General features: G+C 49.6%; 1 protein-coding gene across 1 annotated transcript in view; it reads right to left on the minus strand.

Annotated features, from left to right (window-relative positions):
- Positions 1-6,317: 6,317 nt before the first annotated feature.
- Positions 6,318-12,907, minus strand: part of LOC121047407 (protein FAM135B-like) — a 106,314-nt gene continuing 99,724 nt past the window's right edge. Inside the window, exons 8-9 of the mRNA XM_042286953.1 lie at positions 7,078-7,194; positions 6,318-6,529 (exon numbers count right to left, since the gene is read on the minus strand). Of these exons, the coding sequence (XP_042142887.1) occupies positions 6,318-6,529; positions 7,078-7,194 (329 nt within the window). The remainder of the gene's footprint in view (positions 6,530-7,077; positions 7,195-12,907) is intronic.

A 12,907-nucleotide genomic window follows, 5' to 3' on the forward strand; every position in this document is an offset into this window, starting at 1 on the left:
CGGCATTGTTTGCTATTATGTATGTATACTCTGAGCCGGCCGGCGCTTCCTCGACGCAGCGTACGCCATCTGTCAGCATTAGTTTTCACTAGGCGTACATCGTCTGCGAAGTGGCAGCGTAGATTGTCCAAAGCAGGTTTATGTTCTTTTTCTCTTGAAAGAGGTAAGTTCATACCTTGATTTCTTTTTACTGTAAATTTCAACCACCTGCTGTAGTATATCGCAGCTGAATACATTGAGAAACTCATTTTTGCGGGCCGTCTGAAGTGCCCTAAAAGCGTGAGTTTACATGCTGTAAACTAACGCTAGGTCACCCGAACCAGCATTACTGAATGACATGAGCTGATGCAGCTAATTTGCTGGTCCCACTTTGCTCCGAGACCCGTGAGAGCGTTCCGTGTGTGTGTGTGTGTGGGGGGGGGGGGGGGGGGGGGGGGGCAAGGGAGAATCCCGCATGCATTACCGCGCGCGTGAACCAACACCTCCCACATGACATGGCTCTAGTGCAGTGATTTCCACGCCACCTACCGGAGGCCAGCGCGGCATACCGATTGGACCCGTGTGCCGCCTCACCGTTCGGCTGGTACTCGGGTCAAGTCAGCGAGAACGCGAGCTCCAGCCGAACACTGACGTAGTACTCGTATCCAATCTGTGGCCTCCGCCGGCCGCCGGTAGGTGACAAAGAGTTCGACCTTGTGATTTGTTTCAGCTCAAGTACAGACGCACCCGACGCTACGAGCTAATGCAACCAATTCAGCAGCTTCAAAAACACAAGTCACTAGGCGTTTTCTGTTTATGATTGGTTCAACGATGATAGCACACTTGCAAAAACATGACGAACATCGCCATGATGGTGCGCTTTTGACGCTATCTGATTGATGAAATTAGTTCGTAGCGTCGGCCGCGTCTGGACCTAAGGTGAAACGAAGTATAGAGCCATGCTATCTTGGAGGTGTTGCCTAAGCACGCGAAACAACAGAAAGAGAGATTATCGATAAAGCTAGAACTACTAAATACGATACGAACTACTAAATACGATCGCGGATCTCCACTGCCCCATTTTCGTGCGAGTGCCGCCATTCTGGTGCATAATACAGGGCGGATGCAATTGCCTATAGACCCTTTTTAAAAGTACACTCCAACGCCGGTCCGCCATTGTTTGATCCCATACTCTGAGCTCCTAGTGGACACATGCGCTGCGTCGGCAGCGTTCGGCGACGACTCGGATCCAATTCCGCGCTTCGTGTACACAACAATGGCGACGATCAATGTTGCTTGATGGACTTTTAAAAATGCCATATTTTTATCATTCAGAAAAGCGATTTCCTGGCTCGGCCAAAAAATGTTTTTGTCGTTCGGCAGATTCGTAGATTTCGTTTCATTCCATGAAGTACGGCCCATTCATCTGCATATTTTTGATGCATTTTAGATTATATATATAGGTATGTTATCCTATTAAGACGCACACGCTTCATGCGCCAAAAGCATCACTTCTTCCTGCGACAACCAAATCTTCTTGGAACTACTTCGCGTGGCGTATGAACAATGCGCAAAGCTTCCTTTTCTCTTTCGGTGATAACAAGTTTAGATATGGTAGGCCGGCTTACCTCCACCGTGCTTGATGATCAGGTACGGAAAGTCCGCAAAGGACTGGTAGCTTACGGCGATGCAGATGCAGACGAAAATAAAAGCCTTCTCTGTGGCGTAGTAGTCTTTTTCGGGAGGCCCCAACTGGAGCGCTTCGCCCGAGCCGCCGCTGCCTCCCGATCCGCTGGACATGTTGCTCAGGCTGTGAGGAAACAGTAACGATCACGAACTTATTCACCTACCTCGACGTTACGGTCAAACTTTGCAATGATTCGTGGGATTGTACTTTGCGTAAACACAGTGAGGGCGCTACTGGACATAAGTTATAAGATGAAAGTGTAATTGAAATTGCGATAGGATGAGCTGGTGCCCAAAACCGCCAAGAGTGCCATTTTGGCGTTTTATTGTTCTCTAAGCATCCGTTGCGTTGCAATTATTTTACGCAACAGAAGCCGTACTTCTGCGTCAACCGTACTCAATGATAACTGTTATGTACTGATTTGCAATCTTCGGTGCAAACTTTAGGGTAGAGGGGAGGGGTTATTAAAAAAAGATACGGTTACAACATAAATGCTGCAGTAATTACTTATTACTGCAAAATTCTGTTTTCACAAAATTTCTAACTTAACAAAAAAAACAGTTTTTTTTTTGAAATTATTAATCCAGAATGTGTATTTGAGTCGGAAGTTGAATCTCAAAAGAGGAGTTGCGCCAGGAACAGATGAACAGAGCGTACATTTTTTTTCCGCTAAGCTGGAAAGTTTTTTTTTTTTTTTTGCTCGGGCCGGTGAGGAGAGGGGAGAATCTATGAAGAGCATAGAACGTCCCGTGCGGAGATCAGGCGTTCACGTGTGACGTCACGTCACTGTGTCATGTGACGTCACTCAGACGGGGCATTCATCCAGATCAGGGTTTGTCTGGACGAATGTCCCGACCGCAGAATCTCTGGGTGAGTATAACCCATTTGTTTTCCTCTAACACCTCTTATCCTTATGACGTCCCTCCGCTTATCAAGGATTCCCTACCTGAGGGCTCATATCAGTAAAGGTTTTTTGGCTCTAATATTGAAACCAGCTCTCCTCGATTTCCGTGGGGACACAATATCGTCCCGACGCGCGAGAAACGCGAAAAGACGGCCTCACCGTTCGTAGAAGCTTCGGGTCCCAAGAGAATGCGCAGCTGATGGCAAAGCTCTTGATGAACGACGGCCTCGAAGCTAACGATGCCCTGGAGAGTCGCGCAAAGGAGGCCTGCGATGTCTTTGAGGAGGTGTACGCGAGCGTAAGCCTGACACGTTTGTCTGGAAAGTTCTCGTCTCGAACGGGAAAATATGGAACAGCCGTCAGGTGAAAAAGCACGAGCGCTTGAAATCAGCGAGTAGCTTCGTCTTTTTTTTTCCCTGTTCCTTTTTGTAGTGTTTACTCGCTTTCTAATCATCCAGATTTTTTTTTTTTTTTTTTTTTTTTTTTTTACTTTGTAAATTATTGTTGTTTAGGGCACGTGGAGGGACAGCTCGCTCTGCGTAACTCATAGATCTTGTTGTTCGACCACAATCAGCACCCCGCCTGCCCGTTTCGGTCTGGATGTGCTCCGCATAGCTGTGCAGTCGTTTAAATATTGGGGGGGATCAGTGGCCGAGTCAATAAAGAAAAAAAGAACAGTGGCCGAGTGGGCTAGCGCACACTAAAGTCACTGGATCCTGGGAAAGTAACGCCAAGCTCCGCGTGTGGTCGCCATCTTGGTCCATGAAATGAGCAATTTCTCCTTGACCCCTCCGTTCTTGGTGAGCCTATCTAGATTCGCTGGTGACGGGTAGCTTTATTGAGTCGTTTTTGTATTGACGCTTTGCAGCAGCTGTGCATGGACGCCGCCATAACTGACCTTCAGTGTTTGTTTCCTCTTATTTTGTTTATTTCACTTCATTATTACCATGGCAGGAAAGTTTATTGCCATATTAGATTCAACTGTGTCCTTTTCTAAAGCATCGGCCTTTGTAGAGAATCGTCAACTACCGTTTCAGTTGCTCGGCATCTCGGTAAGACAAGAGAAGGTCAGCAATGGCGGCTGTAATTTGGCGCGTGTGTAAAGCGTCTATACCGAGATTCAGCTAACCACACACCGGCGAAACAGGCGTACACGTTCGTACCACCACCAGATGCTGTGTCGGTGCTTGGAGGCACTGAAAAATAAGTTTACTGTCTTGAAATGCGCAAGAAGAACAATATAATTGTAAGAGATCCATGGAGATGGGCCTGATTAATAAGGTGATCGGATACGAAGTGCCAAAGACTCTTATATTGAAGAGGAACGCTTCCAGTACAATGATGCTCCATGGTGATCTTGGCGCGACTGGTTTAAAACGACCCCCTGGAAGCTTCGAAGATTTCAATGGACCAAGATGGCGATTTCCATGGCAACGTAAGCCAATTAGCCAATCGCCTTGCGAGGTTTGGGTCGTCTGTATGTTAGTATATGTTTGTGTCCGGCTAGCAGGTAGGGAAGGCAATGGCGCTACTTTCCCAGGATCCAGTGACTTTAGCGCACACCAGCTCGGAGCACGTGGAGCGCAAGCTCGCGCTGCAGAGCCCAGGGAGATCCTGGATTCAATACCCCACCCTCGCCCGTTTCGATCTGGATGAGCATCGTACCGGCGTGCGGTCGTACATCACTACTGCATGGTGCACGTTAAAGACCCCAGGTTAGCGGTTGTACCGCACTGGCTAAATTCCTCATCTACAGCTGGAAGAAAAGTCATCCGTTGAGGCAAACTAAGTTCTAGACTGTATAAACATACATACACCCCAATTTTTGTTTCGTTTAAATATACTTGGTTAGCAGAAAGACTGCACTGGCTAAATGTATCACCTATAGCGGAGACATCAAATAGTCATTTGGGCTAACTAACTTCCGGCTGTCTAAACAAACTCACAACACCATGCAGAGCGTTAAGTTCGCCTGCTATTTTTGCAGGGGTTGTGGTGACGCCAGAACGTCGAGCGCTGATTGGCTCTGATAGAAGAGTAGTTGGTAGACCTCAAGACAGCTTGCTTTGAGGTCTAGCTACTATCCTTCAATAAGAAACAACCAGAGCTCGGCTTTCTGGCGTCACCTCAACCCCTGCAAAAGCAGCAGGCGAACTTGCGCTCCACATAGTTTTACATCCCCACCCCTGCCCGTTTTGATCTGGATGAGCATCTTACCGGAGTGCGGTCGTGCATCACTACTGCTTGAGGCACGTCAAAGACCCCAGGCTAGCGGTTGTAGTGTTCTGGCTAAATATCTCATGTACAGCTGGGAGACTCGTCACCCGTTGAGGCATACAGACCAAGCTTTAGGCTGTATAAACATACACACAACGCCATTTTTTTTTCATTGACATTTAAATACGTCAGGGCCCGGCATGACGTCATGATCAGCGACACCGGGAAAGGAACTCAATCCCAGACTGCCTTGAGCACCAACGCTGCTCTCATCATCTGCTAGCCGCTTGGTCGGCTACGTTTGGCTTAGGCTACGTCTGCTCCGTGCCTGTAGTCTGCTTCGTCTTCCCGCTGTCACAGCTGACTTTCGGTACGATTGGCGCTACCAAAAAAGTTCCGATGCGCAGGCCCATTCTCATCACGACGGAAGGCAACAAACGCGAGTTGGAAGCAGGTCTTCTACGGCTTCCTCAACCCGGTGCCATTCTCAGCGTTCGTGACTACGGCGCCTGATATGCTCGCTTCCTAAAGCCGCGCTATGACGACTCTCTCTAGACAAAGCTCCCGGTGCGGTGGCTAAAGTGTCGGCCACAGGCAGACTTCGTATACTGACCAGGCAAGCATAGGGCTCCGAATATCACCTGTTTGACACCAATTCACTGGACGCCGCCCTGTAAATATGGGGAAAAGAACCGTGTTGCAACGGCAAAGCCATGCAACGCGGTTTTTTGTCCCATGTTTACATGGCGGTTTCCATTATTTAAGCTTTCTAAGAAACACGGAGCGTGTAGGCGAGCTGCTGATAATTAATCATAATTTAACATTGGAGACTGTGGGGCGGAAAAATTACGAAGCTTCGAAGTCGGAGAAACAGACAACAGTACGGGAACACCCAGAGAATGAGGGGATACTCGGCCATTAGTAGTGTGACTGCTGCTTGAGGGTTCTTTTATAGTTTTACCTTGCAAAGCTGACATGACAGCGCCTCGTGAATACTATGGCTTGTCTTGCGTCGAACTCCCACAAGATCAAAGACGCAGAAAAGGAACACAAAGCGCTGACTGGCGACTGCCTCCAAAACACTAATGCGAATTAAAAAAAAAAAAATTTGAGCTACGTTTTTAAAACAGGCGTCGAAGTGGTACTTCAAAGACGAAAATGAAACCATACAAAAAGTTAGAAATAGAAACATATTCATTGTCTTCAATCCAGACTAAGATGTGATGCAGCTGAAACCATACACGGTGTCACAATGTTTCGTGCTACATTGTGAAGGTTAGCGTAGGCTCCACCCTCCTTCGCATGAGAGAGATAAGAAGCAAGAAGAAGCCACATGTTCTCACCGCAGTACCTATTAAGCACTCTGAAAGCTTCGCTAGCTTTCCAGGACAAAGGACAATGTGATTTTGCTTGAGCGAAATACCATTTAATAGTTTTCTTTTTGCAATATATCTCGTATTTCATTCAAGAATATAAATACAATCACTATTACAACTTTTATTATACAATCAATGGCTATTTGTTTTTGTTTTAATTGAAGCAGTCTGCTCCCGAAATGAGCATAAACTTTTCGAAGAGGTTCCTCGACATCAGAGTGCTGACGTGGGACAGACTGAGGATCACCGGACTCAGATATTTCAGACTTCCAATATCATGAAAGACGTCGAACCGCTTTAACGTCACGTCTTCTCTCTTGAGCAATGGTCCCAGAAGATTCTCGATCATTTCTTCATAAACCTTGCCTTATGGAGCGAAGAGTGAGGAGAGAGAAAGCCAGTATATAAACAGGAGGAATTTCGACTTCTAAGGTGCGCATGCACACCCTCATCGAGTTTATTACATGATTTCTATTCAACATAATAAAGGATAGTACCTGTTTACTACAGCTTGAAGTGAGGATGCTAATCTGACAAAATAATTAGTTCCATGAATGCTGCAGACCACTAACTGCCGTTTTAAGCAGCAGACCCAAAACAAGACTAGAGGTACACGTCCAAACATGTAAGAGACGCAGCTAATTACACTGGTAGCGTAAGGACCAAAAATACTTGATATTTCTATTTTTCAGTGACTCTACACCTTTCCAGTTCCTATAATCCAGGTGAAAGTATTGACAAATAGCAAAATATGCTACAATGAAAGTGGGGCGGGGGAGGGGGGGTGGCAGGGCCGCGTTTTTGCAGTTTGACTTTTTTTTCCGGCATGACCAGTTAATTTTTTAATTTGAGTACGCCTTTTTTATTTTACTACAAAACCCTGAAGATGTTAATCTTTGAACTTTCCGGCTTACCGGTAACCGTAGTGTCGGCTAAAGATTCCGTGCAATGCTGCACGTTAGAAGAATGAACAGGAACGATCCTGTCTTGAGAAGAACCCATAAGTAACACATGTTTGAAGTATTCGAAACCTGGAAAAACAAAATTTCACCGAAAACGGTTATGAGCGAATAACCACTTTTTCAAAGCGGCAGTCTCAAGGCTTCTGCCCATGCAGACTACAACAGAAGATATTCCAGAGGAATTGTCGCGACGGGAAAATAGATCTGAATCTTTTTGTTTTTACAGCAACCAGTAGTACCCAGAACTGTTAAATATTTTCGGATATTGTCAAAATCTTTTTTTTTTTTAGCTCAGAAACAAAATCTAGTACACAATAAATTGTGTTTCACGACCTCAATTTTGGGATAAGTTGAACCAGTCAAGATAAAGTAACAAATAAAAATGGTTTTATTGTACGCAACCGCGTAAAGTTGAACGCACACACGTCTTCGTCTTCAACTAAGAGTTTTTCTGGCATGAAAACGCACCATGTTCATACTTATAACCGCCAATTGAAATGACATCTTTATAGTATTATTTTAAGAACCTATGGCAATACTTTTCCGTGTTCATGCAGTCTGAAATAGCGCTCGTTTTATACTGCCATATCAGAGTGCTGCTTCCACCTTGGACTGATAAAATCTTAGACCTCGTGGTTCTATGTTTTTCGTGATCAAAATTCAATTTGGTCGGGAGAAAGCCCTACTTTTATCTCTACGACTTGTTTCAAAAAATAAACTAAATATTAAATAAATTTTTCAAGACTGTTTGTTGCTTTTATTTATGAGTTACGGGACTTAAAAGCGCAAAAAGAACACGGACGAAGAAGAGACACAAACAACACGGATTGGCGCTAACTTTCAACTGATTTAATCAAGGGAAACCACCCAGCAGCCATGCGTGAACACTCTTTCCTATCTTGCCAGCCCCCTGAGATAAAAGCAACCCATAAACACAAACAACAACAAAGACTGATCTGTTGTTTATCTGTTGTTTGTGTTCAGGGATTGCTTTTATCACAAGGGGTTGGCAAGATAGTGTAACAACCGTAAGTGTAGGACACTGAATGACAATGGTTGGGGATACAAAACTTTCCGCTGGCGGAACGACGGTCCGGTTACCGGCCTGCCTCCCGAGTCCCGACTGCCTTGTCCCAGCGGCGAAACTCGCCAAACCACTTCCCTCCTCCCTTCGGCCCGGGGGACTTCGTCGCATGCGCGGTGCACGTGTTCAGGAACCGGCGGGCCCCCAAGGCCGGAGCGAGTCGAGCCCGTCTCCGCTGTGACGACGACCGGTTTTAGGGAAGGGGAGCACAGCAAGCGGCCCGCCGCGTACCACCATCGGCAACTCATTTAATTTCACGCTACGAATTCCTCCCTGTTCAGCTGAAGAGGTCCCAATCTCAGCATTAACATCCGCGACACACACCAAGAATTTCACGCACATAAATTATACACCAAAGAAAACCGCAAGCGCAGCATCTGAACACACAAGCACTTCATGCCAGAAGAAATAAGCGGCAACGGAGGACTTAGTGCACATACAATTGTCACACCTGACCCTTCCTTTGTTCAAGTCTTGCACTGCGTCGGAGTCCATGATCTGCCGGGTTTGTGGTCACTGTACTAGCACTTTCACTTTGAGCTCTCAGCGGTTCCGGAGTGTTCGGTACGTCCACGGCATCAAAGAACTCGTCTTCCGAACTCTCATCACTAGCTTGGTCAAGCCCCGCCGAGCCATCCTCCCCAATCTCACCGTCCCCGTCGGGGTCTCCCGGACGTTCGTAGTACGGTTTTAGCCGTGCCACGTTCACGATGTCCTTCCGGCGCCCGGTGCGGTCGACGATTTCCCAGTTGTTCGCTCCGGTCTGGCGCAGCAGTCTGAAGGGTCCATGGAAAGGGTGCAGGAACTTCGTGGTCCGATTGCGTTTGCGGATGGGCGTCCGAATGTAGACCAGGTCTCCTGTGCGAAAAGTGGCCTCCCTTCTGCTGACGTCATACCTCTGTTTGTTCTTCCGCTGTGCTTCCAGCTCACGAGTGGAAACAAGCTCTCTGGCTCTTTGCCACCTCTGCAGCACCCCTTGGTTGCTCGGGGCCCGCACCTCGTCGGACTGTACTCCTAGTGCCGCATCAAGGGGTAGCGTTGCCTCTCGTCCGTGCAAAAGGAAGAAGGGCGTGAACTTCGTCGTGTCATGCACAGAGGTATTGTAGGCAAAGGTCGCGTATGGCAGAAAACGGTCCCAGTCCCGATGATCAGCCGACACGTACATGCTTATCATGTGCGAGAGAGTGCGGTTAAATCTCTCGCACAACCCATTCGTCTGCGGGTGGTAGGCAGTGGTCCGGTGGTGATTCGTGGCGGTCAATCGGAAGAGCTCTTCTATCATATCCGCAACGAAGTGCCTTCCCCTGTCGGTGATCAGGCTTAGAGGAGCTCCGTGTCGAAGCACGACGCGCTCCAAAAAGTGTGTTGCGGCGCTTGCCGCTGTCGCATCGGGAGTTGCGACCGCCTCCGCCCATTTGGTATGGTAGTCCGTGATGACGAGAACGTAGCGATTGCCATCAGTCGTCCTGGTAAGGGGCCCCAGAAAGTCCATCCCTACCTGCTGAAATGGCTTGGGGCTGGGGGGTATCGGCTGTAGCTTTCCTGCAGTCATCAAGGGTGGCGTCTTCTTCGTCTGACAATCAGGGCATGACCGCACATGGCTGCGCACGGCTCGAAACATCCTCGGCCAGTAATACCTCTGGCGCACTCTCTCCCAGGTTCTCTTGACTCCCAAATGCCCGCTGGTCAAATCATCGTGGCACGATAACAAGACTTCTTTACGTAGCTGGCGGGGGACAGCCAAGGCTGACTGGAACTTCTCGAACCCTCTTGCCCGGCGATACAGTGCTCCATCGAGGAGGTGAAAGGCCCGGGCAACGCGCTTGGTTTTCGTTGCGACGGGTGCCTCCGGCTCTTCGAGGTGGTCGATGAGCGTCTTGAAAAAACCATCCTCTCTTTGCATTTTTGGCACGTCGATTTCCCGCAAGGCCAGCAGCGGGTGCTCGCTCTCATCGTCGTTGGTCTGCTGCTCTACTGGTAGTCGTGAGAGAGCGTCGGCGTTCATGTTCTTTCTGCCCGGGCGGTGCGTCACAGTTGCGTTGTATTCCTGCAGCAAAATACTCCATCGGACGAGTCTTCCGTTAGGATTTTTGGCATTCATTAGCCACGTCAGGCTAGACTGATCCGTGATAATCGTAAAATGGCTTCCGAAAATATACGGCCTAAACTGTCGGCAGGCGTACACAACCGCGAGGCACTCCTGTTCCACCGTAGAGTAGTTCTGCTCCGCTCGATTGAGATGTCGACTCACGTACGCCACCACCCTCTCCTGGCCGTCCTTTCTCTGAACGAGGACCGCGCCGATCCCATACCCACAGGCGTCGGTGTGAACCTCAGTGGGCAAGTCTGGATCGAAGTGACACAAAATGGGAGCCGTGGTCAAGCACCTCTTCAGAGCCTCGAATGCCCGATTGCAGTCATCATCCCAATGGAAAGTGACCTGCTTTCGCGTGAGGTCGGTGAGGGGTCTAGCGATGTTTGCGAAGTCACGTATGAATCGTCTGTAGTAATTGCAGAGGCCGAGAAAACTCTGTACGTCGCGCCTTGACCTCGGCACTCGAAAGTCGCTCACAGCTCTCAGCTTCTCAGGATCAGGTCGAACAGTCACTCCGTTGATCACATGTCCGAGGTATCGAATCTCCTCGGCACCAAATGTGCATTTGGAGGGCTGTAGGCGCAAGTTGGCCCCGTGGAGGGCCCCGAAGACGTCCCGAAGATCACACAGGTGCTGCTCGATCGTCCTGGAGTAGACCACGATATCGTCCAGATATGCGAGGCACACCCTCCACAGCATTGTCGACAGGACTTTGTTTATCATGCGTTGGAAGGTGGCCGGTGCATTGCAGAGCCCGAATGGGACTACATTGAACTCGTACAAGCCTGAACTGCACGAAAACGCCGTCTTCTCCTTGTCCTTTTCATCGATGGCGACCTGCCAATATCCGCTGGCCAAGTCAAGCGTCGTGAAGTACCTTGCTCCCTGCAGGGCGTCAACAATGTCGTCGATCCTTGGCAACGGGTGAACATCTTTCTTGGTGAGCTCATTCACTCGTCGAAAATCAACGCAAAACCTCCAGGTATCATTCCGCTTTTTGACGAGTACCACTGGCGATGACCAAGGGCTGGACGATTCGCGAATCACGCCGTTCCCGAGCATCTCGTAGACTTGCTCCTGGATCACAGTTCGCTCATACGGGGAGTGCCGGTACGGGTTCTGTCGAAGTGGGGTCGCGCTGCCTGTGTCGATGCCATGAGTCACGACATGAGTCCTTCCAGGCGGAGAATCAGGCGATGCGAAGAGATGACTGTACTCACTCACAAGATTCTGCAGGCGTTCTCTTTCGCTTGGCTCCAAGGTCTCTCCGAACGACACGCCTTCCCTGGCTCCAGGTGTCTCCGAGGTCAGTGGAGCGGCGACGCCCAGCTGAACATCCGCGATAGGGATCGCGTTTCCCATTTTTGTGCCCTTGGCAATAAAAAGCTCAGAACCGCCAGGATTGGCCACTCGCACGCATCCGATACCTCCGGAAAGTTCAGTGATGGTACGAGCAATCACTGGACGCTGTTTGGAGTGGTTGCCAGTCGCAGGTTCAATCACGGCCAGTCCGTTCATGTCAGCTCTCACCGACACCACGGCCTCAGAGCGTGGCGGTATGCAAACCTCTTCGCAGCAGTATACGGGCGCGTCTCCTGTAGTGGTAGATTCGTGACCGGTAAGCCCGAACTTTTGTCCCAGCAAATAAATGCACTTGTCAGGGAAATCCAGTACCACGCCCGCAGTGCGACAAAATGGCAGGCCGCATAGCACGTCGTAGTCAAACCCTTCGATTACGAGGAAACGCTCCCAAAGCTTGTTGACCCCGACTGTTATCTCAAGTTCAACTTCGCCTCGCGGCACTATAACTGCGCCGCTGATCACCCTCACACTTATACCCGAGGGGCTGCACTTCAAAGGGGCCTTGATCGTGTTGAGAAATCTTCCCGAAATCACATTAACTGCCGATCCCGTGTCGAGAATGAGAGACGTCTTCTCGCCATGCACTGTTGCCGGCAGCATAGCCAGGTGGCTCTTTGCGAGAGTCGCGAGAAGTGGCTCACCCTTTGCTTCCCCGGGAGGCGGCCTTAGTCCCGGGCGGGTCCGTTTCCCGACTGAACGTCGCGTCTTGGGCAGCTCCTCTGGATATGTCCGACTCTTCCGCATTTAAAGCAGATAGGCTGTCCGTTGGCGGCGCGTGTCGTGCGCGCGGGGAATGTGGGCCTTCTGGCATTGTACTCGGTGAGCGGTCTAAGCACTTCGGTCAGAGTTTTGAAGAAGTTGCCCACCTCCGATTGCAGATGTGGCGACGACGTAACCTCAGGCGGTGGCGCAGACGGCTGTTGGTAGAAGCCCGGTGCTGTCATCCCTTGTGGCGTTGCTCCTTGGGGGTCCAAGAAAGCTTGGCTGGCTCGTACCTCCTGACTCGCGTGTTGCGACGGCCGAGTGTTAAATCCCGGCAGTGGATGGGACGGCATAGCCCACATATTATGTTTGGCCATCTCGGTTGCTTGGGTCAGACGCTGGAGTGTGCCGAGGAAGTCGGCCGTGGTCTGCGGGTTGGCCAGAACGACTCGTTCCAGCATTTCTGGCCTGAGGCCGCGGGTCAGCTGTCGGAGCTTTTCCTCCTCTGTCATGGCCTCGTTGACTCGAGCGCAGAGCTG

Source organism: Ixodes scapularis, unplaced genomic scaffold, assembly GCF_016920785.2.
Source record: "Ixodes scapularis isolate PalLabHiFi unplaced genomic scaffold, ASM1692078v2 PGA_scaffold8__174_contigs__length_109621045, whole genome shotgun sequence".
Taxonomy (NCBI): Eukaryota; Metazoa; Arthropoda; class Arachnida; order Ixodida; family Ixodidae; genus Ixodes; species Ixodes scapularis.